This window comes from Nematocida displodere, assembly GCF_001642395.1.
Source record: "Nematocida displodere strain JUm2807 chromosome Unknown 3, whole genome shotgun sequence".
NCBI lineage: Eukaryota > Fungi > Microsporidia > Nematocida > Nematocida displodere.
Genome location: NW_027138158.1, coordinates 42,509 through 68,428, shown reverse-complemented (window position 1 = coordinate 68,428; position 25,920 = coordinate 42,509). Strand labels below are relative to the sequence as shown.

The window sequence follows — 25,920 nt, the reverse complement described above, 5'->3', positions numbered from 1 at the left end:
TATAGGTTTTTTGTGGTTGTAGGAACAGGCAACTAGACCAGAGATCAATAAATTCAGTCACAACGCATTCCAAGCCTCGAACACCCAGTCTAGACTATTTATTGCTACCCAATGCCTGAATGTCTTTGATACACACCACTACTTACAGATCTTCTCCATTGGCCTTATCTGTGGCCAGCTTTGGGGAAATAGCCGAAACAATGGTTCTTGGCGAATTGTCATTGCCCGGTGCCATGCAGATGCCATAAAGTAGAGTAAAATCACTCGTTGTCTGGGTTTTCTCCAGGAAAGTCTTTAGCTCAACGGAGGTCGAGTAGCCCTGGAGCTTTTGTCCGTTCATTTCTGTTTTTTCGATCTCCTCAAGAGATACGTTATTTTTTACTGCAAGCTCTGAAAAACGGAAGTTGCGCCCGGATGTGCAGGTTACAATCAGATCGGCTATTCCACAAGACTCAAGAAAGACCCTGGAAACACTTTCCTCGGTGCTGGTTTTGTTTGAGAACATATCGCAAAACCTAATCATTTCCAAAAACCCTTTCCTAATAACTGCTGCAACCGTGTTTGGTCCATACCCGTGCCCTGTAACTATTCCACACCCCATAGCCACCACGTTCTTTAGTACTCCGCACAGCTCAATTGGCCCACACTCTTTGGTAAAGTTAACCCGGAAGTAGTGCGAGTCAAAAAGAGGAACTAGCTCTTGCCCAACCACTTCGTTTGTGCACCCAAGGGTACACTCGCTTAGCGTTCCCTTGGCCACGTCTTTGGCAATGTTAGCCCCCATCAGCACAGCCATTTGGAGCCCCAGCTTGGTTCCAAGCATGTCTGAAATAAGCGTTATTTTGTCCTCGGCGAAAAACGCGCCCTTTATTAGGGTCACCCCAACAGCACCTGCTTTAGTGGCTCCAATAATTGGCTCAATGGTTGTTTCCAGAAACTCATGGGGCACAACAAACACCAGGACGTCTGCGTCCACCACAGCCTCTTTCAGGCATGTTACTGCCATGACATTTGCAGGAAGCAGCACATCGGGCATGTACTTGACGTTTTGGTGCTCCGTGTTGATGATTTCCGAAAGATTTCTTTCTCCAACCTTTTCCTCAAAAATCCAGAGCGTAACGTCATTGTTGTACTCCTTCAGCTTTTGGACGTTCTCTCCTATGAGTTTGGCTATGGCTGTTCCCCAGCTCCCTCCTCCGACAATGCAAACTTTTTTCTCCATTCTCTAAGCAGACCTTCTCTCTATATGCAGGTTTTCCCAGCCAATCAGCTGCTTCTATCTGCTATAAACACCAACCTGCACAATAACTGGGCACCTCTAAAACACGCATCAGAAACCCGTTTCCCAGCTTGGGCTTGGTTTGGTTAGTCGGGGCCTAGCTTGGTACGTCCACAAGCTTCCAGGTGGTCGGGATATAGGTGTTAGCTTTTGAATTAAGGTTGCAGCCTTAAGCTTGGTCTGTGGTGGGGGCTGTGCCAAGACATGGGGCGGATGCAGGGATTATGCCAAGCTGTGGGTTGTAAGGGGTTGGGTGGTTCCCATATATTGTTTTTTTGTTCTTACCCCAGTCTAATAATGTTCTTCTATACACGCGTTACAAATAAGTTTTTCTTGGTGATGCTTTTCATCCATGGTTGCCTCAGTGTGGGTCCGTGGAACTAGACAAGCCGATGTAATGTGTTCAGATACACAACACATCCAGCAGACTCTTGACTTCTTTGAGATTTCAGATTGCATGCTACATTCACGTGAGAGGAGCGGTAAAAAATACATAGCAACGGATCAGAGTATGTCGTACTGCCAGATTGATATTGGGAGGTACTCCCTTGAAACCATACCTGACCAAATGGTCCAGGGAATGTCTTTTATAAATTTAATCCTTGAAAACAAAGATCCTCGAGTGGATCAGCCGCTGCACAAAAAGATAGTGGAGAAAATCTTTCGAGCTTTGGGCTCTATCAAAGCAGACATCCTAGTTCTAGAGGACCTAAACTTATCGGGCACCGCACAACCTGTGGACGTGAACAGCCAAATTGACATGGGGCCTTCTGCAATGGGCATAAATCCAGAAACTAACAATGCAACAACCCCGACCCTTAAACTGCAGGTGTCCATGCTAAGAATGAAAAACATGACAGAGTCTTCTATCCGGTGGGTTCTGGGGCATATTGACGTGAGCGAGTGTGAGCTTTCTCTGTGCATAAGCAGTGTGCCCACCATAACAAATCTTCAATTCCTGGATACCTTCAACCCTTTGGTTTTATGTGAGTTACATATCAGGAATGCGGTGAACCTCACAAGCATAGACTGTATGTTTTTAAAAGAGTGTAAGGTTATGTTTAGCTTCACACTGGGTGAAATGACCAAGCCAGTGTCAGCCTCTGGTGAAACACTGCGAGGCATTGCTGCCAAGAGGTGGGGGTTCTTAGCTGTGCCTTCAGAGGTGTGGTACGCCGTTGTCACAGTGGCAAGAAGCGCTGTTTCAGTTGACAGGTTGCGGTTATCCATTGACCTCTTATACCGCTTCAATGCATTTTGGAGTCTCAAACCGCCAGCAAAAGCCTTAGTGAGGGACCAGCTTATCCTAACACTGCGCAATGCCGATGCGGACAAGAAGACCAAAAAAGAAGCAGGGCTAAGGAACATCTTTGGCTGGATAGACAGATGCATCAGCCCAGAGGTTGAATACGTTGAGATTGAAGGGCTTATTGAGCAAAAGCCAAAGCTTAGCAGCAACCAAGCTATCTGCATTGAGCCTTTCCTACCACGACTTGACCATATCCACCTCAAAATAGGCGACGTGTCTATCAATAGAATCTTCCATACCCGAAACATCCTCTGGATTGCATCTGACGCATATAGTGCCTGGCAACAGGGCAAGCTAGACAGCGAAATAAAACGGGTCACCAAGGACGCAGTCGTTCCCATATGCAGCGGCCAAACCCCAAGACCTTTCCTCTCAAAAGTAGCCAGGCGGAACACCAACCCAATGTGCTTTATGTGCCAGAAGTCAGTTAGTGAGATTGCTGAACAGATTAACCAAACAGAGCTTCTCTATATCGGTGTAGTCTGTGAAGTGGGACATGTGGTATGCAATGTGTGCTACGAGTCACTACTCCAGAACAATGATAACAATCACCCCATATTCTGCTCTACCCAGTGCAAGCCCTTAGTGCATGGTCTCAGTGGCGCTGGTGCGATTGAAAGGAACAGTGAGGGAAAGATCGGGTTCAAGCTTGTGTGGAGGGAGTATGTCGTCTGTGAATAATGTTCACCCACCACCAACCCTGGTCACAGGGTTTCGCTATGCTAACCCATAGCTTTTTGACCTGGCCTAATAAACCAACCAAACAGCCGCTCTTTGCCCCTTTTAGACTGCTTCTGTGCATGTGTGGGTGTGGGTGTGCGTGTGCGTGTTTGTTAGACCCAGACCAGGCCTGGTATTCATGTGGTGAACCTTAATTTACATGGCACAGTGTTTTTATTGATGCCAGAATTAAAAGTGCAACTCAAAAACTAAATGATACAAGTGAAATCACGAGGTTGCTACAGGTACTAATAAATATTATGCTTTATTGCCAAAATTTTTAATGAAGTCTGCCACTGAGCTAGATGTTAATCTTAAACCATACACCGTTGAAACATTCGAGACAGTCGAGAGACACCGACAGAGAGGATCATTTAAGAGATTTTCTGCCATGGGGGCTCTCGTTTTTCTGGTTTTTTCGCTGTTTAACATATTCCAAGATGTAGACTCCCTTGATAAGCTAGAGCTAGAATACTCCATTCTCCGGACCCTTCCCCTGCGCACCTACAGCAAAATCCAGGGCCTGGTCTGCTGCATAAAATATCCCTGGCCTTTGAACATAGTTGTGGTGGGAATAGCTAAAAAAGCCTTTGGCATTTCTCTGGATGACGCCTCCCGAAAAAAGGTTTCAGAGTACAGGTCAATCAACGACCTGTTCACAAGAAAGCTGGCAGAATCTGCCCGGCCCATTGGCAGAGGCATAGTCTCCCCGGTCGATGGAACAGTCGTTTACGCCGGAATAGTTGGCACAGATATTCCGCAAATTAAGGGGGTTAAATACGAGATACACGATCTTCTCAGAATATCTTCCCTCACAGAAATAGACATCGATGAAGACGACCTTTACCAGGTAGTTATTTACCTTGCACCCTCTAACTACCACCGGTTCCACAGCTTTTGCGACTTCACCCTCAAACAGGTCAAGCACATCCCCTCGCAGCTGTTTTCCGTGGGGATGACGCCAATGCGGTACCTTCGAGGCTTGCTCTCAAAGAATGAGCGGGTCGTTTTTAGCGGGGAGAGCGAGTGGGGGTATGCCTCACTGGTGGCTGTGGGGAGTACGGGCGTTGGAAGCATCGCCACCCCATTTGCAGACATCACCACCAACGGATACTCGTTTGGACCAACCCAGGCAACCAGCTACTTTGGCAACAAAGAAATCAAGAAAGGCAAGGAAATTGGGTGGTTCAACCTCGGGTCAACCGTCGTCCTCCTGTTCAAAGCCCCAAAGAAGTTCTCCCTCAACTGCCAGGAAGGCCCCATCCAGGTTGGTGAGAGCATTGGAGAGCTTCTCGCATAATAGATAGTATAGAGTCTTATTTTTTGCTCTGGAGGGATCTAGACCGTTTATGTGCAATTAAGCTGTGTTGTGTTTACGGGCAATGGAAGAACCCTACGTTCCTTTCTTTACGGTGGTAACAACCTATTTTTCCTACTTCATCATGATTGTTCTGGGGCATGCCAGAGACTTTGTTGGGCGGAGAGTTTTTCCGGGGAATTACAAGCACCTCTTCCCAAGCGGAGGCAGGCCAGCGCTGTTTACCGCCTCAGGGAGCTTTTACACGCGGAGACTTTACGGGCGGATCAAGGACTGCTGGAACCGGCCGATTACAGGGACACCAGGGCGTTTTGTGGAGGTGCTTTTGCGGGTGCGAACGGAAGATGACGAGTTTGTGCTTTCAGGTTCGTCCAAAAAATGTCTTAATTTAGCCTCTTACAACTACCTGGGGTATTCGGGGGTGTTTAATGAAGAAGTTAAAAAAATCATTGATCGCTACCCGATTGCCTACTCTGCGCCAGCAAAGTTTTTACCAGAGTGCCCAATTGTAAAGGCAGTGGAGCATGAGATCGCCAAGTTCCTCTACAAAGAAGATGCTATCGTTTTTTCCATGGGATTTGCCACCAATGCATGCACCATTCCCCACCTTGTGGATAAAGGCGATCTTATTCTAACGGATAGTTTGAACCACTCAAGCATTTTTTTTGGAACAAGAGTCAGTCCGTGCAAAATTCAGGTGTTCCCGCACAACAACATGTCCGCACTGGAGTCCATGCTTCGCCACGCCCTCGTCCAGGGCCAGGAAATCACCCGAAGACCTTTTGGGCGGATTCTAGTGATTGTTGAGGGGCTATACTCGATGGAGGGGGAGTGTGTGCTTCTGAGAGAGCTGATGGCTCTCAAGAAGAAGTACAAGTTTTTCCTGTTCATTGACGAAGCACATTCGATTGGCGCCATGGGAAAAACCGGCCGGGGCGTCTGCGAGTACCTAGGCATTGATTTTGATGAGATAGACGTTTTAATGGGAACCTTTACTAAAAGTTTTGGAGCTGCTGGGGGATACATTGCCGCCAGTAAAAAAATCATTGCCCAGCTCAGACAGAAGTCCGAGCTTATTAGTCGAGGGGAGCAGGTCTCGCCTGTTGTTGCCTCCCAGATTCTTGAGTCTCTCAAACGCATTCAGTCCAAAGAAGGCATTGCAGACATCCAATTGCTGGCCGAAAGCTCAACGTATTTCAGGAACTCGCTCAAGCAGATGGGGTTCATTGTAATTGGTGAAGAAGCCTCGCCTGTTGTTCCGCTTCTTCTTTACAACCCTGGAAAGATAGCTGAGTTTTCTCGGATGTGTCTTCAAGAAAACCTTGCTGTTGTTGTAGTTGGGTATCCAGCCACACCGGTTATTAGTAGCCGGGTGCGTTTCTGTCTTTCGGTGGTCCATACAAGAGAGGATCTTGACATGGCGCTGGTGGTTATTAGCAAGGTGGGTGATTTGCTAGGTCTTAAAATGCTCAGCACATCTGCAAAACCTGAATCAGAACCAGCAACTGCCGCAAATCCCGAAAAACTCGAAAAACCTGCAACTTCCGCAAACCCCGCAAATCCCGCAAACCCCGACAATCCAGAAACACCAGAAACTTCTGTAGAGTAATAACCTGACTGTCTACCACCCAGACACTCCGCCGCCCGCCCAAAGCCCCACACCGCCCGACACTCTAACCGACACACCCCGAGCCAAATAAAAGCTTACTGAAAAATTTTCATGATGTCTTTACCAATACAAGAGCGAAAAGAAGAAATACAAAAACTGGTGAGAGAGAATCAGGTCGTGGTTCTTTCAAGTGAGACAGGAACGGGAAAAACAACACAAGTTCCCAAGTACATCTACGAAATGTACAATGAAGCAGTAGTGTGCTCCCAGCCCCGAAGAATTGCAGCTATAAGCATAGCCAAGCGAGTGTCTGAGGAAATGGGAACAGCGCTGGGAGGCCTGGTTGGGTACAGTGTCCGTTTTGAAGAAAGAAGTTCGGAGGCCACGAAAATCAGGTATGTGACTGACGGAACACTCCTGAGAGACTTTATTGACGACCCGCTTGTGTCCAAGTACCGGGCGGTGGTAATCGACGAAGTGCACGAAAGAACCATCAACATAGACCTGCTTCTTGGACTGGTTAAAGACGCTATCTCGGCCAGGAGCGACCTAAAGGTGATTATTATGAGTGCTACGCTGGCCACAGACAAGTTTTTAGACTATCTTCCAGGGTCAGCTACGCTCCACATAAAAAGCAGAACCTACCCGATCGATTTGATCTACAAACCAGCCAAGGACGGGAAATACGTGGAAGCAGCGATAGACACAGTGCTAAACATCCACAAAAACGAGCCAGAGGGAGACATCTTGGTTTTTCTAACTGGAGAGGACGAAATAGAAAAGTGCTGCAAAGAGATAGACTCCAGGCGGCGCAGTCTGGAAAAGAAACTTATCCCACTGCCGCTATACTCCTCGCTTCCCATGTACGCCCAAAACGCCATCTTTGAAAAGAAAGAGGGACGAAAGGTTATTTTTGCCACCAACATTGCCGAAACCTCCATAACCATTGAAAGCGTGGTGTATGTGGTGGACTCGGGCTTTTCCAAGCAGAAAGTTTATGACTCAGCAATGAAATCAGAGATGCTTCTTCGGCTGCCTATCTCGCAATCAAGCGCAGACCAGAGAAAGGGGAGGGCTGGAAGGGTGCGGGCCGGTATTTGCTACCGGCTGTACGAAGAGTCTGTTTATAAGCAGATGGAGAGCTTTACCATTCCGGAAATACTTCGGGGAGAGCTTTCCTCGCTGGTTCTGAAAATGGCGCGGTTAGGCATCAAGAATTTGGTAACTTTTGATTTTATTGAACCTCCTCTACCCGATTCGGTAATTGTGGCACTAAATCAGCTATACTTCCTTGGGGCGATTGACGTGAGCGGGCTTATCACGGAGGAGGGCCGGCTTATGGTAGAGTTCCCTCTGGAGCCCAAAGATGCCAAAACACTTCTTGAATCGGTCAGGTACGGGGTTGAGGACGAAATAACCACACTGGCGGCCATGTCAGGCAACATGATTTATGACAAGTACAAGTTTGACCTTGCCGAGGAAGAAAGCGACCACCTCACCTACTTTTTGATGATGAAAGAGTTTGAAAACGCCAGGGACAAGCGAGGGTTCTGTTTTGCCCACGGACTTAACGAAAAGAACATGGACAACGCCCTTAAGTCAAAAAAACAGATCAAAAACATCCTTGAAAAGATAAGATCACGGATTCTAGTTGATGCGGTTAAAAACACGCTTGGACAAGAGGAGCGCGTTGAAAGAGCACTTCTTAGTGGGTACCTCCTGCAGACGGCCAAGTCTTTCAAGCAGCGCACAGCCACCCTGGCAGGCACAGGGGCCCAGGTCCAGGTCAGGCGGCTTCTTCCTCCAACAAGCAATCACCGAAAACACGTCATCAGTGAAAAGTGGGTGCTATATAACGAACTGACAAAAATGGATGGAAAGTATGTTATTCGAATGGTCAGCACACTAACAACACCAGCAATCACCCATCTTTTCAAAAGCACCGCCGAAACACTTGACCTGATCAAATTCAAGCCAGAGGCAGCTATTTCACACCCTGCCCATAGATATGCAAGGTAAGGCCTCAAAAACCCGAAACCCGAGAGCCAAAACCCCCGAGCCTATTTATAAGAGCTTTCAAACCTGTTCCAGACCTCTTTTATCTGCAAGTGTATTTCATTAAGAACGCCCATTACGCTCAGGTACTCTTCATGAACGGTCTCGTGGGTGTCTCTCTGCCGATGGTTGACATACTCTACAATACGTCTGTGCGGAATGCCGAGGGTTTTAGAAACTACCTTAAGGTTTTTTTTGGTCAGTTTAATATTGTGCCTGTAGAAGTACGCGTCCAGCAGGTCTCTCTGGTGAACTGTGAGCTCCCCGTTCTTGTCTCGCATTCTCTCACCTCTGTAGGGTAACTTATACCTCTTATTCTCCCAAGTGCCCAAAAAGGAAAGATTAAATCAACTCTTTATCCTTCTAAATCTTAATACTCTGAATAAAAGCCTTGCCTAAATGCCCTTGTGTATCTGTCCTAAATTTACTTAATGTTTGCTTTAATGAAGTTTTTGACACTTTCATAATCTTTGACATCAACAACCACCACGCGCTGGTCCTTGTACGACTCATACTTAAGCGTCTGCTCGTCGCAGAAGGTTTCTACCTTAAGAAAGTCTTTGAAGTTAAGAAAGTTGTTGAAGAGGTACGCTCCCCAGGTGTCTATTCTTTTTCTTCTCTTCTCCCAATGCTCTATCTGCTCCAGAACATTGGCGTTCACCTGGTAGAAGCTGTTGGCTGAGAGGTACTCAATCACCTGCTTAGAAGTAATCCCAAGCACAAAGGCTTTTTTAAGACTTTCTTCGTTAAGTGTGGAAATTACCAGATTGGGAAATTCTCGGACCTTGTGGGTGAAGAGCGAGGTAATAAAAATGTTTAGCTCATTCTGTCCGTAGATGTACATTCTAAAATTACTTTCAAGAATGAGAAGGTTCATTTGCCCGTAGCTCTCGTCAAACAGGAGCTCAAAGTTCTTTTTGAAAGCCACCCGGCTGCCTGCCTGGCTGAGAATGCCAAGGCTCTTAAACACTGCCAAAATTTGTGTTTTGTGCCCAGCTTCGGTGATCAGGTACTCTCTTTGCAAATTTTTTGAAAGGATCTCGCATAAACAAAGCAGCTCAAACACTTCGGAGCCTTTGGCACTGTTTGCCGACACTTCGTCTATGTGTGCCAGAATAAGCGTCCACAGCTGGCTCTTTCGCGTGGACAGAAGAAAGTTAAACCCTTTGTGGGTGATTTCTCGGTTCTTGATTAGGTCCTTGTTCACCATTAGCTTGCTAATGACCGTGTGCTCGGCCCCGTTAGAAATGCTCTTGAAAAGAGCTCTTGAGTACGTTTTGTCCTCTTCCACCTGGTGCAAGGCTTCTGTTTCTTCCAAAATAACGTACTTTCCTTTTTTGGTAAAAATATTTAGCAAAATGCCCCTGAGCCGCTCGTCCAGCGTGTAGTACCCATTTTCCTTCCTGACCATTTCCAACACCTCCAGACCCCCCAGATCAAATGTAATCCTCTCCGTCTTCACCTTGTTCAAAACCAATGAAAAAAGAAACTTCTTCTCCTGAACGCTCAGCAGCTTTATCACCGCCAGAATAACCATCTCGTCATAAACTAGCTCGGCGCCCGCCCCTTTTATCTTGGAAAAGAACACCAGCACTTGCGCGTTCATTCAATAAAAAATTGTTACAACATAGCCTTTCCACCTTACACCCGTCACTTTTTCTTTCCCCATAACTATTCACTATAAATATTTTCCTCCACTAAGTACCCGTGCTGGCTTCGGCATTGAACAGCAACACTGGCACGCTTCCACTCTGGTTCTTTAATCATCGGTTCAACTCGTATGTGTATACCTCTGTGGCCAAGCCGGAGACTGTAGGGTCCGAGGGGAGGCCATTAATTCGAGGGGACCGCGTGAGGGTGGTAAACACTGCAACGTTACTTCAGCAGAGGACTAGTCCGCATACGTCCCGTAGAAGTCCAGAGGCTCCGAAGCGTGCTTTTTGGTTTATGGTTATGGTTTATTTAGCGATTTAGCGATTTAGCGGTGTGGGTATGGGGTGTATGGGGTGTACGGTGCGTAAGCGGGCACGGTGCAGTAGATGGAAGGTCAAAGTTTTTATTGATCGATGGACTTGCATACAAACTTAAACACCTCCTGGCTGCGGACACCTGCAGAGGTGGTCATGACTCGTTGGGTGTTGCCTTTTTTCATTCCTACAACGCTCATGAACTCGCTGTGGAAGAGAGAAACCAGCTCATTTCGGGCCTCTTCTGGAACAAGGTCTATTTTGTTAAGTAGGAAGATAATGTTGTCCTTCTGGATGGCGTACGAGGTGTAGAACGCTTCAAAGACGTCCTTGGACTGCTGAACGCTTTCCTTGCTGGAGATATCAACAATAAAGACGACTAGGTGGCTGTGCTCCGTGTAGAACTTCCAGAACTGGGTGTGGTCCTGGTTGCCTGAGAGATCAAAGAGGTCAATGGTGTACCCATTGCCCCGGATCAGCGACTGTTCGTAAATGGTGACGGTTCCTGCACTTGTTTCCTGGTTTCCTTTAAATCCAAGAATTAGGGAAGTCTTTCCACTTCCTGCTGCCCCTATAAAGACTACGCTTCTCTTTTTCCTGTTAATACACTTAGAAATAATGCCTCCCATAAAAATTAAAATTTCATTTCTTCTTAACCTGGGCTAAGTGCGTCTGCTGCCTTCAGGGGCTGGCCCTGGAAATAGCTTTTATTTGATAAATTAGATTTCGGGTTGGCTCTGGTAAATTTGCCCAGCTAAATAAGAATAAGAGTCGTGTCTTAAATAAGAATATTTTTTTTGCAAACACCTCCCTATGCTGCTGTCTAAAGAGTATCTCATTAGCTGCATCCGTTTTATTAAGCCAACCTATGAGTCGTTGAGCGGACTGGTGGAGTACATCCTTTTGTTTCCTGGCGACCTAGATGTGATTCTTGAAATAATCATTGAAGAGGCTGAGCGGGTGAATGTTTACAGCACGCTCTTTATTGTCTACCTCATAAATGAGCTCATGAGCAAACTGTCCCCGCCAAGTCCTTCGGTTATGCTAGCGGGAAAGAAAGTTTTTGGTCTCGGCAAAAAGAAACTGGCTGAAATAGATGGAAAAAGCACCGAGGCCCTCAGCGCGTCCATCAAAGAGCTGAAAGAGAAGTATGCCGACATAGAAGCGCTGTGGTCGGGGAGTGTTCCAGAGCCTGTGCCGTCTAAGAGGCTCCCCGCCGAGGAAGATATTGATTTGGACTATTTAGAAAGCCTGTGCCAAAAAAACGACAAAAAAAAGGTTATGGAGTATATCCAGGTTCTTTTAAAAGACCAAAAATAGAGCGGGGATGATGCCGTGGTGTTTATTGCTTGCGCGTTGTGTACGCCTCCTCTAGAAGATTGTTGAGCTTAGATTGAAGAATGGACAGAGAGTTTTTGAGAATCTGTTTGGGCGGCAGGACGATTGTTTCTATCTCAAAAATAAACGAGGCCTCAACTGTTTCTATCTGCACCTCTGGGTGGTACCTTGCAATGTCCTGGTTGATTTGAAGGGTGTTTTCGTCTATTTCCATTCCGGCATCTGTTTCTATCAGGCCGCTGCGGAAGTACTTTGCCAGCTCTGGGAGCATCGCTGGGTACGGGAGGCTGACTTTTTTGATGCACCGGTAGTAACACGACGAAACAGGCATCCATTTGGAGTGCTCTCTTCCAACGTCTTTGATTGCAGTCATTTTTGCCTGTATCTCCTGGCCAGGTGCTAGCTTGGTGATTAGCACCCGGGGCTTAAGCGAAATGTGTGGGTGCGACGTGCATTTGACATCGTTCGAGTAAACAGAGACGATGGTGGCGGTTGTGTTGCTGAAAAAGAGCTCGAACTGTATGGTGGATTCAATGGGCGCGTCTGTTTCTGGGTTGAAGGTCTCTCTGCAGATAGAGGCAAACTCATCGGGGTTGGCCAGAACAGGAACCAGCCCCAATCTATGGGCAAGGATTTCATCTGCCATAACTGAGCTGTTTTCTTTAATAAACACCCACTCAATGGCGATGGTTGGTGTGTCTGAAAGAATAGTTCTTCTTATGGCATTCATTGCCGATGCATCTACATTATCCACGCGCAGAGTAAGAGTATCTGAGGACGCTTCAATTTCTTTCACTGCTATGTTCTTCAAGTATGCATCCATTAAAAAAAAGATCCAACTTCCAGCCTCCATAAGTACTGCAGCCTATCGCACCACACAAAAACCCGCCCTTCTTTATTGATTTAAGGTGCAAACTCTATTTTTTCAGAAGAATAGATAAGACTTCGTGGCAGTATACAAGAACTTCTCTCTCTATCTTTTGCCTTCCCTCGGCAAACAGCACCTTTCCCTCGTTGGAGAAAACAAGAACTTTGGTGTCGATAATGAACACAATGGTTCTGTTGCTGAGGCGTAGAACGGGGCCCTTGCCAAACGTTACGTGCTTGATTACAAAAACATTTTCCTCACCAAGAGAGACGAACGTGTGCTGCTTGGAGAAAAGCGCGTTGATAAAATATTTGATAAGAAGCACCTTCTTCTCTAACTTTGACCCAATGCTTGATGTGTGGTGTTTCTCCTTGGTGATGATTTTCTGTACGCCATACACCTTGTGCTCAAAGTACTCAAAGTAATACTTGTCGTTCCCCGCAAGAATCTCCTCAACCGACGCCCTTCTTATCACAATGGACGTGCAGTCGTTAAACAGTATCCCCACCGTCCCCGAAACAAGCACGTACCCCAGCCCATACTTGTTGGTGCAGTCCACCGTATGCATGGCGTAGTCGTATGCGCACTCCGTGTCAATGCCAACTGTAGGGAGGTTCCGGCTGAGCAGGGACATGACGTGGGCGTGCACCGACGAAAGCAGCCCAACCTTTGTCTGCGCCCGGGCCTGAGGCTCTGCATACTTCGCTGCTTGGGACGCTGCTCCTGAAAACAGAGACGGGGTGTTTCCAGGCTTCGGGAGGCTTGCAGCCTGGGGCGCGGTCTGGGCGTAGACACCTGGGGCGTAAGCACCCGAGGCGTAAGCAGCTGAGACGTAAGGCGTCTGAAAAGCTCGCGGGGTGGCGTCGTCGGTCGATATCTCTCTCACAAAGGGCGAGTTGTAGATTTCTTCAAGGGTTAGCCTCTTTTCCGGGGATAGCTCAAGCAGGCCGTTAATCAGCTCCCGGGCGTTGTCGCTAATGATGCTATCTGCTGGATAGACATAGTCATTTGTTTTGATTGAGCGGTAGATCTCTTTGACGTCACTTTTTTGGAAGGGTGGCTTGCCAATAATCATGGTGTAGACAATGACACCAACCGACCAAATGTCTACCTCAAACGAGTGCCCGCTCTCTGAGTTGAAGAGAACTTCTGGCGCAATGTAGTTTGGCGTTCCGCAAATGGTTTTTTTGCGCTCCTCTCTGTCTATTACAGCTGCTAGCCCGAAATCTCCCACCTTGATGTTGAAGCTCTTATCTAAGAACAAATTTGCCAGCTTCATATCCCGGTGAATGACTGAGCACTCTTTGTGGAGGTATTCAAGCGCACTAACAATCTGCAGCAAAAACACGCGCACATACCTCTCTTCTATCTTCTTGCTCCTTTTTAGGAAATCCATCATACTCTTGTTGTGGCATATTTCCATAATAAGAAAGACAAAATTCTTATCTTCAAAATAGGTGAATAGCTTGACTATGTTCTTGTGGTTGACAGAGAGGTGGATTTTTATCTCTGAAAGAAGCTTTTGCTTGTTCTTAGGGCGCACAAGCTCTGATTTTTTGATAATTTTTGCTGCAAACTCTTCATTGGTGGCCGTTTTGAGCACGGAAAAGCATTGCGCAAATCCTCCCTGGCCAATCAACCCAGTAAGCTGGAAGGATTCTGAAGTATCTCTGTTGTGAACCACGGTGCCAATGGGTAAGAATGGAGGATTCTTCATGCGCAAAAATAATAATTAAAATTTAACCTCTGCAGGTAAATCCGCAGGATAGCCTGCTAATTGGCCTGCCTAGCACTTAGGGCCCACTCTAATAAAAACCAGAGCTTATTTTTTATTTACACCCATTTGAGACACGTCCCAAACCTTTCCAACCTGCCTACTCTTTCTTTCTCTTATGCGGTGCTTGGGGGTGGACCAGCTGTCTGGCCATGTCTTGGTGGTCCATCAGGTGGTGGAGGAACCTTCCTGCCATATAGATAATGGCAGCAAGTATTGGGAGGGCGTTGCTGCTGGTGCTGCTTATTAGTGTGCTAACTGCCTCTGGCATTAAGAATTACATGCAAATATTTATTTACTCATATGGTGGTGCACGCGCTTAATAAAACTGCTTTTGTTTTCATCAGTGGTTATGGTGATGCACTGAGAAACTAAGTGGTGGTATCTTTCCATTTCTTCCACTTTAGGGTTCTTAGGCATAAATGGGGCAATGAGGGAGAAGGTTAGTTTGGGGTGGTGCTTGTTTTCTACCTTGTAGGGAACCTTCATAGCTGCTAGAACTTTCGTGAGGGAGAGGAGTGTTGGAACGGGTGCGGTGGGCGAGAAAGGCACTCTGCGTCCCTCGGCCCTTTGGATGCGAGGGTTAAAGTAGATGGGAAACAGGCGGCGAGAGTGGGTGGTCATGGATAAAATTAAAAAAGTTGTTTGTTTATATGGTGGACCTTAATAGATTTAAAAGGGAGACGGTGAGGACAGTCGACTTTGGAACGGCAGGGTACAGGACAGAAAGCCAAGTTATTGCAGACATAGTCCTTCGGGCGTACCTGGTTTGTCTTATTCGCTCGAGCGCTGAAAACCGGCCGATTGGGATGGTTTTAACGGCCTCGCACAACCCGGAGCGAGACAATGGCATTAAGTATGTCGACTCTACTGGGAACATGTTCTCCAGCGAGTGGGAAAGAATTAGCGACACGATTGTCAACTGCCTGAACGAGGACCTTGGGCGCGTGGCTGGGCAGTACGATGTCTCTGGGAGCATGGTGTTTGTTTCTCGGGACACGAGAGAAAGCGGGAAAGCAATGGCAGAGAAATTGGCCAAGGTGAACAGCACGCTTGGGGAGAAGCATTTGCTTGTCGATTTAGGTGTTACCAGCACACCCATGATGCACTTCCTTGTGAGGGAGATGTGGCGGCAGGACGTAAAAAACAGCGACTTTATTGCCCAAGGCAAAAACGAACTCTTACAACTTTCTGAAAAGATACGGGTTCAGTACTGGTCGCGGCTAGAAAGATACACTGCACTAACTCAGAGAATTTTTGGGGACCAGGCAAGAAGCACGCGGGTGCTTGACTCAGCCAACGGGGTGGGGAGGGCCGACATTGGGCGGATCAGCGCGAGCATGAAGGGCTTCAGCAAAGTTCTGCTTCTGGAGAACGACAAAGGCCTGAACGAAGAGTGTGGATCAGATTTTATCAAAAGCAAGAACGCTGCCCCGTCAGGCATTACCAAAAAGGGCGAGGAAACGCAGATCTCAACCAACGAGGGGACAATTAGTGGGGAAACGCTGGTTTGTGCCTTTGACGGGGACGGGGATCGGATTATCTACTACTCGCCAAGCACCAACGAGCAGATGGATGGGGACAGACTCTGTGTCCTCTTTTCTTCGTTTATCAACCACCTTCTCTCAATTTGCCAAAAAGCCGTTAAAATGGCTCCGGTGGTCACCCAGTACTCCAACGGAGCCGCTATGAAAGAGCTGGGGGCCAGGGGCAAGCTTGAAATAGCCTCAACAGGGGTGAAAAACATGCAAAAGGTCTCCCTTGGCCATCCAATTGCAGTCTGGTTTGAGAACAACGGGCATGGAACCATCTACTTCTCAGACGAAACAAAGAAACACTTGGCAGAGCAGCTCGGGTACACGTCAGGAGGCAACATCCTTGACCTCCCCGAAACCGAGTTTATGGCTGAAATCAGCGAGATACTTAGCAGCCCGCCAATCAACCCGAACCCAAACCCGCTCAAAAAAGCATCGCCGTACAACGCAAGCTTCCTCCAAATCTCCGAAAAAGAGGCGCTGCTGCTTCTTTTCGGGCTTAGCAGTCTTTTTGACCCATTTATTGGCGATGCTGTTGTCAATATGTGCGTGGCCGAGGGCATCTTTTATAGCGAGTTCATCAACCCAAAGGTTCTTCTTGCACTCTACAAAAACCTTCCCAACGTCCTTGTGAGCGTTGCCGGCAACAGAGACGGGCTCAGTGATCTTTTTGTTCAAACGATACAAGATCGTTTTTCAAGTTTACGGATCCATTTGCGGGCATCAGGCACGGAGGACGTCATCAGAGTCTATGCCGAAGGAGAGTGTTTGGAGAGTATCACTGCCGCCGTGGAAGAGATCAAAAAGATGGTTGGCGAGCTATAAAGCAAAAAATGCAGCACCTTGTGTTCCCACGCGGTCTCCCTTCGCAGTACTATCAAGGCTGTCGCGGGCTTAACTTCGGAGATCGAAACGGGATCCGGTGCTTACCCGAGCATATGGCCGCACATCTGGTTTGGGGGTGTGGGACTGTGTGGTTTCGGGGGTTCGGGGTGTGCTGAGGCTGTGAGGGGGCGTGGGCTGTGAGGTACTGGGCAGTAGGCTGGTAGAAACAAGATATCACAGTGCCTGCCTCTGAACCCTGCCTCTGAACCAATAAAACAGGCGAACCAAAGGAGAATATTCCGATCACTTATGGATAAATTTTTTATCACAGCAATGAACCACACCGAGGAAGTGGCCCAGACGAACAACCGCATGGCGCTAAGAACAGCTATTTTAGCAGTATCAGACATTAATCCCGAGTCTTTAAACAGCGAGCTGGAAAAAGTGTTGCGCTTAGCCAAGTCATTGGAAGAGGTGACACTTGAGGAGAGTGAATTTATTTCGTTAATTATGCTGTTCAACCACACTCTGTCTTCTACGCTTGCCTTGAGGATCTTCAAGGTTCTCCAAAGTGTTTTGTTGACAGAGACACAAATAATGTCTTTTTTTGACTGGAACAACCGAATAGACAGTCCGGAAAACATCCACAAGTGCATTAACTGGTCTTTTCTGGACAAAACCGTTGGAATGAAGAGGCACTATGTGATGTTTTTGAAAAGGTCACTCAGAAGCTACCGAATGATCATTCCAGATGTCGTGCGAACATTTCTCCTGCTGTTAGACGACGAAGACATCATCATTCGAACACGCAGCTACCGGGAGCTTATGCGCATACTCAAGCAGGAGTACCACGGGTGGGGCAGGGCTCAAAGGCGCGAGTTCAGGAAAAGAGTGGCCTATTTTGGGCCAGAAAGGCTGTCCATTCTTAAAGCAGAGTATTTGGGTCTGCGGGCCAAGGCCAGGGAGGTGAGGATTGAAATAACGCCAATCAACGATATGTTTAAAATCTACGTCCGCTTAGGACACAAAATCCGGAAAAAGCCCATCACGATTTCCATAACTGGAAAACAAACACAAAGCTTCACAGGGCACCGCAAGCACACCACTATTTACTGCAAACTCCCCCACCCGCCCAAATGCATAGTGTACCATAACCAAACCATTCTTGCCCAAAAAGACTAGTATGGCTGCACTCTCCCGCACGTATTAATTTTCTAAACCCAAACCCGAACCCAAACCAGAACCCGAACCCGAACACCTATTCCTGGGGCTCTCTGTTCTCTTCAAGAGACGATGGGGGCATGGGGAGGACCACTGATTTTTTATAAACCGATATTTTCTTGAAAAGAAACTCTAGCTTGGACACGCGCTCCTTGATAATGGAGGACTCCGTGGAGGGATCGGTGGTAGAGTCTCTTGCCCGGAGAACGTTTTCGATCGGGTTTTTAAGACATCTTAGATTTGGCTTTCGGAACTTTTTGTAGTAGTTTACAGGCGAGCCGAGAGCTGCAAGCGTTTCCTCACATCTTTTTCGGTGCAGTTTCTTGAAAGACTTCGTCTCCATCATCCCGCAGAGCAAACCGTTACTATTCTTGATCTTTTCGTCGGGAGTAAGGTATCTTCCCACCTTCTCAATTATTGTGCTGTCTAGCATAGGCACCTCCTGAGTCGTGGATATATCCAACAACCAGCCAATAAACACAGAATCTCAGAGTTAGCTATAGGGCACACCAAACACAATGGTCCACTGTCTGTCCCTTCAACAGGCATGCTCAGCACACAACCTGAAAAGCTCTGAAAACTCGAAAACCCCGAACACTATCTATAAAAACAAAAAAATACTTTTAGGCAATGAGACAACTTCTAGGAGCGCTTTTTTTGCTCTACCAAGCAGTGCTATCAAGCATCTACCAGAGCCCTTGCCCCTGGTACCCGAATCCAGGCATTGCTGCACAAAACACCGGCCCCATGGTATTTGGACCAAACCCGGGACATCAGGAGATGGTGCTGGTTGAGAATGGAGGGATACCAATGGGCTGGCCAGCCTACCCGACCAATGGCCCGGACATGCCCTTCAAAAACGCCAACCCGCCCATGTTTGTTCCCCACCCCCTCCTTTTCAAACCTGTACTAATTTACTACCAGCCAAACCCAGTAGATCTACTGCCCGCCCAGCATGAGGTGCAAGAGGCGCCTCCAGCTGAGCCACAGAAGCAGACAGGAGGCCGGGAAAGAGAAAGAAGGGACTATTGCCCAAACATCAAAAAAGACCTTCTCTTTGGACGTGTCCAGATCCAAAATGATCTAAAACAAAAGATAGCGGGAATAAAGCGAGGAACCCCAGACCAGACCAACCAGCCCAGCCCCCCAATGGACAAGGATATGCGCCGCAAAAAGATAAGACAGATGGTCAATGGCTTTTTGGCCGACCACCATTTTCTTTTCGATCACCTGGAAAAGAGCTTTGGCCGGAGCTACGAGCAGGTCCAGCTGGTAAATTACCTGAGATGCTACAGCCCCCTAGACTATCGGAAGAAGCCCGTGTTCCTCCGATACATGGCAACTAACCACACCACGCCCGTTGTTCAAACACTAGCCCGAACTATGGAGCACCACAAACACACAGGCAGGGGTGTTATTTCGCGCATATCTGCGGGGGAGGGTGTGGTCCCCGAGCTAGCCCAGCACACCGTTTCGGCGGTGTTCGAGTTAGACGCCTCACAAAAAGAGATGATCAATGAAATTGAGAAAAACCTTATCTTTGGCACGGAGCGGCCCCACCCTGAAAACCTGCTTTTGGAAGTCTACGACTTTTTTGCCAAGCTAATACACTACGCTAGCAAGCACGGCCACCAAAACATCTGGAAAAGCAACCCGGTATTTTCAAGAGTCCTAGATCTCGGGGTCTTTTCAATGCTGAGCATGTTCCAGGAGGTTGAGGCAGTTTTCATTAAGAACTTCCGAATCATTAAATCAGCGATTCTCAGCATACCCCTGGATGAGACTAAGGCCCTGGGGAGAAGCCTGTACGCCAGCACCCCTCCAGGCACCCCAGGGAACTCGGAAAAGCACAGCAATCGGGAGGAGCCAGCATTTATGAGCCTGTTTTCACGAGCAGATGCCCTTGAATACATCCAGCAGATGTTTACGGTGTTTCTCCAGTACTTCACAGACGCCTATCTCATCCAGATAGATGGCCTCACAAGGATCCTTACCGATGAAAACTACAACAAAAGCATGAAACAATCCAACGCCCGGCAAAACACCACCCTGGTCGAGAACGCCTGTTTTAGCCATCTCGTCGGCGAGCTAGTGACCCAAATGAAGAGCTACTTAGCCACCCTGCCCAGCTACCCGAACCGCACCCATGAAGGCCGGCGGAGCACCTTCCGAACCGCCATTAAAGTAGTCAAGATGAAACCCAAGACCACCCCGAACCCGGCCCACGGACAACACGACTCAATGCACGCCCTGGCAATTATTGCCTACCTCTCTGAGTATGAAACCATCCTGCACTACTTTTTGCATTTGATGTTTTACCAGCAAGTGCTCATACCCGAACAAAGCATGCCCATCAAGATACAAACAGGGCACATAACGGCATACAACATATGCGGGCTTCTCGACCAGGAGTTTGCCAAATACGCCCAGCAATCAAACAAGCTGAATCTATACTGGCCCCAGGGCCTGGGGGCACTACAGATGCTAAGAAAAGTCAGGTACCACATTTCCTGCCTGAACCGCGCCCATGCCGCGCCCCGGTCCAACTGCCATATTTTGTCTAGAATGAACTTTCGCATGAAAAAGTCTCACCTAAACTACTACCAAAGCCTGTTTTTCAACCTGACCAAATCACTAAACACACCCACAGACAGCGATTAGGGCCGTGTTCGGGCTGGGCTTTCATGGCCCGGACAGATGGCTAAATAAATACGGATAGTCTCCGAGTTGGGCCATGATGCGCAAGACACATGGCCACTTACCCACTCAACCCCTGTGTGTCGATATGGCCGAGTGGTCTAAGGCGGTTGATTAGAAATCAGTTGGGGTTAACCCACGCAGGTTCGAATCCTGCTGTCGACGCTTTTTTGCAAGTATCCATACTTTGTGGGAACATTGCCTGAGCCCGCATAAAGAAAGCGTGTCGATATGGCCGAGCGGTTAAGGTGCTTGATTGCTACTCAAGTGGGAATTTCCCGCGCAGGTTCGAATCCTGCTGTCGACGTTTTTTTCTTTTTTGTTTCCCCGAACCTGTGCCACAATTATCCCAAACCCCCATAAGAAAATTGTGTCAGCGTGGCCGAGTGGTTAAGGCGCTTGACTTGAAATCAAGTGGGTATACCCGCGCAGGTTCGAGTCCTGCCGCTGACGTTTTTTCTACTCTACCTTCTTTATTGTTCCCAACCATCGCCCCCTGGCTCTGCTTGTGGGTCGACATGGCCGAGTGGTCTAAGGCGGTTGATTCGAAATCAGTTGGGGTTAACCCACGCAGGTTCGAATCCTGCTGTCGACGCTTTTTACTGCTTCCGAAGCTCCCGATCGAGTCGCTTCATGCGCACAGCATACTCCCGATCCTCTCGCCTCTTCTCAACCACCTGGGCCTGGCCGCTCTTCCTCCCCTTCTTTCTCTGCTCCTTGGCCCTCTTTTTCTCTTGGCCCCGGCCCCCCCGCTTTTCATCGTCACGAACCATCTTGTCGCTAATGAGCGGCTCCAGCTCCTCAAAGGCTTTCTTCTCGGGCTCTTCCCTCACCCGCCCCTCCCGGATGGGCACCTGGAGTATTTCTCTGAAGTATTCTTTGTCCGTGTCCAGCCTTGTTTTAAGATTAAGATGCGCTTTTAAAATTTCAGTTACCTCCCCGGAAAGAAACAGTCCCCGCCCTTTCTCCTCTTCAAACACCCGCATAAGCACTGCTTCCGCCTCTTTTTTAAGCTCCCCATACTTCTTTATACCTGCCACCACCCGGAGACAGTAGGCTTTTCTGTACACTCCAGACCTTGTCTCTGTGCCCGTCTCTGTCTCTGTCTTGGTGCCTGATAACTGTCTGAGCTCTTTCAAGCACTCCTCCTCGGTTGCACGAAAAATCTGCATGCGTAAAAAATGCTGGCTGGTTTATTCACTAATGCCACGGGGTTGCATACCCAAGACCTTAAGACCCTAAGACCCAAGACCCTAAGACCGCGACAGGTTGGCTCTGGGCTCTAACACCACCCCGCTTATGATCTGGATGCCCATTCGCATTCCGTCAAAGATGGACATGCACTTTTCTGCCTCGTCCTTGGTTGGCAGCTCAATGTAAATCACCCCCTTAAACTCTTCTCGGTTGATTTTGTCGTAAAGAAGGTTTATGCTGTCATAGTGCACCCCTTTTTGGATGAGAAGACCTTTCATCTCGTCTCTTGTCACTGTGGTTGGGATGTTGATGAGCTTAATGGTGGTAGGTGACAGAACAACTGTGCATTTGTAGATATTTGTTGTATCTGCCGCTTTTACGGCTGACTGTGGCTTTTCTGGGCACATGGAAGGAAGATGCTTCTCTTTCTTGCAGTGAACACAGAGGACATTCTCTGCCTTCTTCTTCTGTTTGGTGGTTGCTTTAAGCTTGAACTGTATGTTATTGAGTGGGTTTTTTCTTGATGGCACATCGTCGTTCTTTATTAACAGCTCTTTCCGTCTTTCTACTTCACTCCAATTGGGTGCGTACTTAAATATGTTCATGAAAAGAAAATTGCACCACTCTAAATAAATTGTACCGCCTGTGCTGTGTGCTGGGCTGTAAACCTCCTAACACCACCTAGCACCACCTAGCACACCCTAGCACCACCTAACACATAATACTGTTTTATTACTTACCGTACCCAGACACTGTACCCAGACACCGACACCGACACTGACCTAGCACCAGCCAAGTGCCTTGCCAAGGGTAACACTACCTGGAGCCTTGCCTAAAGGCTTAATTGCGATGATTTTACTCCCTGTATCTACAAAAATAAAGCACATATGGGCCTTAATCCACATAAGAGAAGAGCTGTGTTTGGTGGTGACAAACTCTTTTTGCTCGCTTGGTCGGGGATGCATGAAAGAGTGTCTCTGTTTTTGGAAAGATGTTTTGACTTTGAACTTTGAAAGCAGTTGGAGCTTTTCACTCTCCTCCTCTGTAAGGATGTTTAGTGTCTTAATAGTTTCTTCTACGGAGATCTCGTTCATTTCAAGACTGTCGCTCTCTGTGTCTGCCACACCAGGAGTCTTCCAGTCCCCTGGAAGATTGCGGGCATCCTGAAGGTCGGTGTCTTTGTCGCCTTTGGGGCCGGCGTGAATGAAGCAGCACCTTTTGCCGTACGAGCAGGACCCCTGGGTGGTGTAGGTCTTGCAGAGCTCTGTTTTGTAGCGGGGGTGTCTCTCTACATCGCGCAATTCTTCTAGGGAGTGTGCAAACTGGCACTTGTCCCCGTACGCACAGAAGTTGCTCGTTTCAAAGCTTTTGCATATCTCCGTTTTGTAGAGAGAGATCTTTTTCTTGGAAATCGCTCTTCTGGGCCTTCGGCGCTCTTTCTCATGGAGTATTGCAACGCCCTGAAAGTCCTTTGAGCTTACCTTTATTTCAAACATTTCTTGACCCCCATCCATTGAAAGTTAATTAGCACAGATTATATTCTTGTTTTGTTTGTTTACTTTACAGGGTTAAGTCTCTTTTGCTCTTTATTGGGTCAAATCACGGCTTCTAATTAAAATGTGTTTGGTGCCTGATAGTGATGGGTCTGGGCTTTGTGCCTTTGGGGGTTTTCCCTCGGCGGACGAGTACCTTGTTTTGGACCGGCGGATTGATTTTCTTCTTTGGGACAGGGCTGCTTTTGCTGCAAATCAAGAGTTTATTCGGGGAGCCATCAGGGCCGGGGACACCTATACCAAGTACATGGGGAAGTATGCGTTTATTCGGGTGGGGCACATTCAGGAGCTAGTTTCGTCGCTCTTTTCTCTGGTGTCTCTGGTGGTTGGGCTGGCGTACTTTTTTCGGGTTATGGCTGAGAGGCGAAAGCAGTCTCAGGAGACGCAGAGGTACCTTTCGGTGGTTGCTGGGTCTTTGGCCGTTCACTCTGTCTGCTGGCTGTGCAGCGCGCTTTTTCATTTGCGGGACTGCTACCTGACCCAGTGCCTGGACTACCTCTGCGCCATGCTAAGCATTCTGTCGATTATGTACATCAGCCTCTGCCGGCTGTACCAGAGCTATCTGGGCCCGCTGCTTTTTCTTGGAGGGTTTTTCTTCGCCCACGCCTACTACCTCCTGGGGGTCGAGTTCAACTTTCTGTACAACTCGGTGGTCTGTGGCCTGCTAATGTCGGGGAACGTCATTCTTTGGTGGCGGTGGTACAGACAGATCTCGTCCCAGGCGCACAGCCGGGTTCTTTCTTTGGGGGGGTCGGGCATGGTGATTGCGTCGCTTTTTCAGGTAATTGATTTTGGCCCCGTTCTTTTTTTAATTGACTCGCACTCTCTCTGGCATGTCCTGGCAGCCCTCTACACTGGAGTCTTCTACCACTTTCTCCTTGTTGATGCGCAGGCCACACCCACCCTCAGATTACCACCCAGCCCCCGGGCACATATCCATCTTTCCAAAAAGAAGCTGATTGAATTTAAGCTCTAGACCTTATTTTTGCAGAGCTAAATTAATTGCTCGAAGCATCTGCGGGGTCTGGACCTGAAATTTGGTTGAAAGAGGAAAAGACCTGGGGCCATTGCAAAAAGACAAGCACCAAATGCGCGCATATTAATTAAGAGGAAAATATAAATACCATTGGTTCGAGATATTTACTGATGAGGTACCTGACCTTGATTACATTGCTCAGTAGCTCAATATACTGCATATACTCCCCAAGCGAGCTAAAGGTGGTCTCTGCCCCAGGACTAGAGAAGTGCCCTGACCCTTCTAGCATCTGCAAACAGGCAGGCCTGCAACCATTCATGCTAATGGCTGAAGATCTCCCCTCGGTTGTCAGTGCGCTTAACTCCAAAGGTATCACCCGAGCAGTTGTTTCGGGATGGAACGGCACTGTCCAGGAAATGGTTGTTGGCACAGCTTCGTCCACAGTAACCCCTCTGGGTGACACCAACAAAACCAACACTGTTATCTGCTACGGTGGTGCATCCCCATGCCCAGCACCTGGACCAGCCCCATGCGCACCTGTCTGCCCAGCACCTGGACCAGCACCATGCGCACCTGTCTGCGAAGAGCCATGTGTTGCCATCAAAGATAATGTTTGCCCACCAAGATGCTGCCTGCCAAAGAAGTGCTTCCCAAAGAGAAAGTGCGGACCATGCGACTCCCCATGCGTTGTCAACTACCCCCACAGAAAGGTGTACATCATCGATGAGACAAGCATCTTCTGCAGACCTTACATCAGAATAGTAGAAACCAAGTGCAGACGCGACCGCACTGGCAGAGACATCGTTCACACCTTCTCCAAGGTTCTTCCATGGAATGTGCCAGTTCCCTTCCCCGTAGTTCTTAAGAACCCTGCAATTCTTCACCGCATCCTTTGCGATGCCAGGCAGAAGTTTGGAAAATGTGGATGTGTCTGCCTTTTCATTGACTACAACGGAAACATTTTCATTGCCTCAGATGACAAATACTACCGCGTTCAGCTTGACAAGAGTTGTGGGCCATTCTTTGGTGGATGCCCTCCATGTGGACCGTTCTTCGGTGCTCCTGGCATGCCAACGCCTTTCCCAGGCGCTCCAGCTCTGCCAACGCCCTTCCCATTCGGACCAGGATGCCTGCCACCCATCTTTGGACAGCAGGAGCCATGGTGCAGACCAGACTTCTGTGCACCAAACCCATGCAACCCATGCGGACCAGTGAACCCATGCGGACCAGTGAACCCATGTGGACCAGTCAGACCAAACCCATGCAACCCATGCGCACCAGTCAGACCATGTGGACCAGTCAGACCAAACCCATGTGCCCCAGTTAACCCATGCAGACCCTGCCCTGAATTCACATACTGCGAGATCCCATGCGAAGAGATCGTACGTATCAGAAGAAGATCAGGACTCTATGCAGTCATTTTCTCCAGGGAACTTGAGCTTTACTAGCGCAGCTTTGATGTAATAAAGATACTTTTCTAGTTGGTCCGTGTCTGGGTCGGTGTCTGGGTCGGTGTGCTAATCAAATAGGGTTCGGGCTCGGGTGGGCCAGTGTGTGCTAATCAAATAGGGTTCGGGCTCGGGTGTGCCAGTGTGTGCTAATCAAATAGGGTTCGGGCTCGGGTGGGCCAGTGTGTGCTAATCAAATAGGGTTAAGTTGTGTGTCCAAATAATTAGGGTTCG

The 25,920-nt window shown here is 48.2% G+C and overlaps 21 protein-coding genes across 21 annotated transcripts; 10 read left to right on the top strand and 11 right to left on the bottom strand.

Annotated features, from left to right (window-relative positions):
• Positions 1 to 142: 142 nt before the first annotated feature.
• NEDG_00969 (glycerol-3-phosphate dehydrogenase (NAD+)) lies at positions 143 to 1,222 on the bottom strand (the record flags this gene model as incomplete). The annotated part of the gene is made up of 1 exon (XM_067688387.1): positions 143 to 1,222. The coding sequence occupies one exon, from the start codon at positions 1,220 to 1,222 to the stop codon at positions 143 to 145; it is 1,080 nt and encodes a 359-aa protein (XP_067543575.1).
• A 409-nt stretch (positions 1,223 to 1,631) lies between these two features.
• Positions 1,632 to 3,269, top strand: NEDG_00968 (uncharacterized protein; the record flags this gene model as incomplete). Its single annotated transcript, XM_067688386.1, has 1 exon — positions 1,632 to 3,269. One exon carries the CDS (start codon positions 1,632 to 1,634, stop codon positions 3,267 to 3,269), a length of 1,638 nt encoding a protein of 545 aa, XP_067543574.1.
• Positions 3,270 to 3,591: 322 nt separating this feature from the next.
• Positions 3,592 to 4,608, top strand: NEDG_00967 (phosphatidylserine decarboxylase; the record flags this gene model as incomplete). The annotated part of the gene is made up of 1 exon (XM_067688385.1): positions 3,592 to 4,608. One exon carries the CDS (start codon positions 3,592 to 3,594, stop codon positions 4,606 to 4,608), a length of 1,017 nt encoding a protein of 338 aa, XP_067543573.1.
• Positions 4,609 to 4,750: 142 nt separating this feature from the next.
• Positions 4,751 to 6,235, top strand: NEDG_00966 (serine palmitoyltransferase; the record flags this gene model as incomplete). Its single annotated transcript, XM_067688384.1, has 1 exon — positions 4,751 to 6,235. The coding sequence occupies one exon, from the start codon at positions 4,751 to 4,753 to the stop codon at positions 6,233 to 6,235; it is 1,485 nt and encodes a 494-aa protein (XP_067543572.1).
• Positions 6,236 to 6,349: 114 nt separating this feature from the next.
• NEDG_00965 (pre-mRNA-splicing factor ATP-dependent RNA helicase DHX15/PRP43) lies at positions 6,350 to 8,254 on the top strand (the record flags this gene model as incomplete). Its single annotated transcript, XM_067688383.1, has 1 exon — positions 6,350 to 8,254. One exon carries the CDS (start codon positions 6,350 to 6,352, stop codon positions 8,252 to 8,254), a length of 1,905 nt encoding a protein of 634 aa, XP_067543571.1.
• Positions 8,255 to 8,295: 41 nt separating this feature from the next.
• On the bottom strand, positions 8,296 to 8,571 carry NEDG_00964 (uncharacterized protein; the record flags this gene model as incomplete). The annotated part of the gene is made up of 1 exon (XM_067688382.1): positions 8,296 to 8,571. The coding sequence occupies one exon, from the start codon at positions 8,569 to 8,571 to the stop codon at positions 8,296 to 8,298; it is 276 nt and encodes a 91-aa protein (XP_067543570.1).
• Positions 8,572 to 8,714: 143 nt separating this feature from the next.
• NEDG_00963 (transcription initiation factor TFIIH subunit 4) lies at positions 8,715 to 9,896 on the bottom strand (the record flags this gene model as incomplete). The annotated part of the gene is made up of 1 exon (XM_067688381.1): positions 8,715 to 9,896. One exon carries the CDS (start codon positions 9,894 to 9,896, stop codon positions 8,715 to 8,717), a length of 1,182 nt encoding a protein of 393 aa, XP_067543569.1.
• A 450-nt stretch (positions 9,897 to 10,346) lies between these two features.
• Positions 10,347 to 10,886, bottom strand: NEDG_00962 (uncharacterized protein; the record flags this gene model as incomplete). Its single annotated transcript, XM_067688380.1, has 1 exon — positions 10,347 to 10,886. The coding sequence occupies one exon, from the start codon at positions 10,884 to 10,886 to the stop codon at positions 10,347 to 10,349; it is 540 nt and encodes a 179-aa protein (XP_067543568.1).
• A 184-nt stretch (positions 10,887 to 11,070) lies between these two features.
• Positions 11,071 to 11,577, top strand: NEDG_00961 (uncharacterized protein; the record flags this gene model as incomplete). Its single annotated transcript, XM_067688379.1, has 1 exon — positions 11,071 to 11,577. One exon carries the CDS (start codon positions 11,071 to 11,073, stop codon positions 11,575 to 11,577), a length of 507 nt encoding a protein of 168 aa, XP_067543567.1.
• Positions 11,578 to 11,599: 22 nt separating this feature from the next.
• Positions 11,600 to 12,418, bottom strand: NEDG_00960 (DNA-directed RNA polymerases I and III subunit RPAC1; the record flags this gene model as incomplete). The annotated part of the gene is made up of 1 exon (XM_067688378.1): positions 11,600 to 12,418. The coding sequence occupies one exon, from the start codon at positions 12,416 to 12,418 to the stop codon at positions 11,600 to 11,602; it is 819 nt and encodes a 272-aa protein (XP_067543566.1).
• Positions 12,419 to 12,512: 94 nt separating this feature from the next.
• Positions 12,513 to 14,180, bottom strand: NEDG_00959 (polo-like kinase 1; the record flags this gene model as incomplete). The annotated part of the gene is made up of 1 exon (XM_067688377.1): positions 12,513 to 14,180. One exon carries the CDS (start codon positions 14,178 to 14,180, stop codon positions 12,513 to 12,515), a length of 1,668 nt encoding a protein of 555 aa, XP_067543565.1.
• Positions 14,181 to 14,528: 348 nt separating this feature from the next.
• On the bottom strand, positions 14,529 to 14,861 carry NEDG_00958 (signal recognition particle subunit SRP19; the record flags this gene model as incomplete). Its single annotated transcript, XM_067688376.1, has 1 exon — positions 14,529 to 14,861. The coding sequence occupies one exon, from the start codon at positions 14,859 to 14,861 to the stop codon at positions 14,529 to 14,531; it is 333 nt and encodes a 110-aa protein (XP_067543564.1).
• A 29-nt stretch (positions 14,862 to 14,890) lies between these two features.
• Positions 14,891 to 16,597, top strand: NEDG_00957 (phosphoacetylglucosamine mutase; the record flags this gene model as incomplete). Its single annotated transcript, XM_067688375.1, has 1 exon — positions 14,891 to 16,597. One exon carries the CDS (start codon positions 14,891 to 14,893, stop codon positions 16,595 to 16,597), a length of 1,707 nt encoding a protein of 568 aa, XP_067543563.1.
• A 333-nt stretch (positions 16,598 to 16,930) lies between these two features.
• NEDG_00956 (uncharacterized protein) lies at positions 16,931 to 17,779 on the top strand (the record flags this gene model as incomplete). The annotated part of the gene is made up of 1 exon (XM_067688374.1): positions 16,931 to 17,779. The coding sequence occupies one exon, from the start codon at positions 16,931 to 16,933 to the stop codon at positions 17,777 to 17,779; it is 849 nt and encodes a 282-aa protein (XP_067543562.1).
• A 76-nt stretch (positions 17,780 to 17,855) lies between these two features.
• NEDG_00955 (uncharacterized protein) lies at positions 17,856 to 18,251 on the bottom strand (the record flags this gene model as incomplete). The annotated part of the gene is made up of 1 exon (XM_067688373.1): positions 17,856 to 18,251. One exon carries the CDS (start codon positions 18,249 to 18,251, stop codon positions 17,856 to 17,858), a length of 396 nt encoding a protein of 131 aa, XP_067543561.1.
• Positions 18,252 to 18,448: 197 nt separating this feature from the next.
• On the top strand, positions 18,449 to 20,479 carry NEDG_00954 (uncharacterized protein; the record flags this gene model as incomplete). Its single annotated transcript, XM_067688372.1, has 1 exon — positions 18,449 to 20,479. The coding sequence occupies one exon, from the start codon at positions 18,449 to 18,451 to the stop codon at positions 20,477 to 20,479; it is 2,031 nt and encodes a 676-aa protein (XP_067543560.1).
• A 635-nt stretch (positions 20,480 to 21,114) lies between these two features.
• Positions 21,115 to 21,687, bottom strand: NEDG_00953 (uncharacterized protein; the record flags this gene model as incomplete). Its single annotated transcript, XM_067688371.1, has 1 exon — positions 21,115 to 21,687. The coding sequence occupies one exon, from the start codon at positions 21,685 to 21,687 to the stop codon at positions 21,115 to 21,117; it is 573 nt and encodes a 190-aa protein (XP_067543559.1).
• Positions 21,688 to 21,768: 81 nt separating this feature from the next.
• NEDG_00952 (uncharacterized protein) lies at positions 21,769 to 22,314 on the bottom strand (the record flags this gene model as incomplete). The annotated part of the gene is made up of 1 exon (XM_067688370.1): positions 21,769 to 22,314. One exon carries the CDS (start codon positions 22,312 to 22,314, stop codon positions 21,769 to 21,771), a length of 546 nt encoding a protein of 181 aa, XP_067543558.1.
• A 177-nt stretch (positions 22,315 to 22,491) lies between these two features.
• On the bottom strand, positions 22,492 to 23,223 carry NEDG_00951 (uncharacterized protein; the record flags this gene model as incomplete). Its single annotated transcript, XM_067688369.1, has 1 exon — positions 22,492 to 23,223. One exon carries the CDS (start codon positions 23,221 to 23,223, stop codon positions 22,492 to 22,494), a length of 732 nt encoding a protein of 243 aa, XP_067543557.1.
• Positions 23,224 to 23,326: 103 nt separating this feature from the next.
• On the top strand, positions 23,327 to 24,238 carry NEDG_00950 (uncharacterized protein; the record flags this gene model as incomplete). Its single annotated transcript, XM_067688368.1, has 1 exon — positions 23,327 to 24,238. One exon carries the CDS (start codon positions 23,327 to 23,329, stop codon positions 24,236 to 24,238), a length of 912 nt encoding a protein of 303 aa, XP_067543556.1.
• Positions 24,239 to 24,408: 170 nt separating this feature from the next.
• NEDG_00949 (uncharacterized protein) lies at positions 24,409 to 25,686 on the top strand (the record flags this gene model as incomplete). Its single annotated transcript, XM_067688367.1, has 1 exon — positions 24,409 to 25,686. One exon carries the CDS (start codon positions 24,409 to 24,411, stop codon positions 25,684 to 25,686), a length of 1,278 nt encoding a protein of 425 aa, XP_067543555.1.
• Between the last annotated feature and the right edge of the window lie 234 nt (positions 25,687 to 25,920).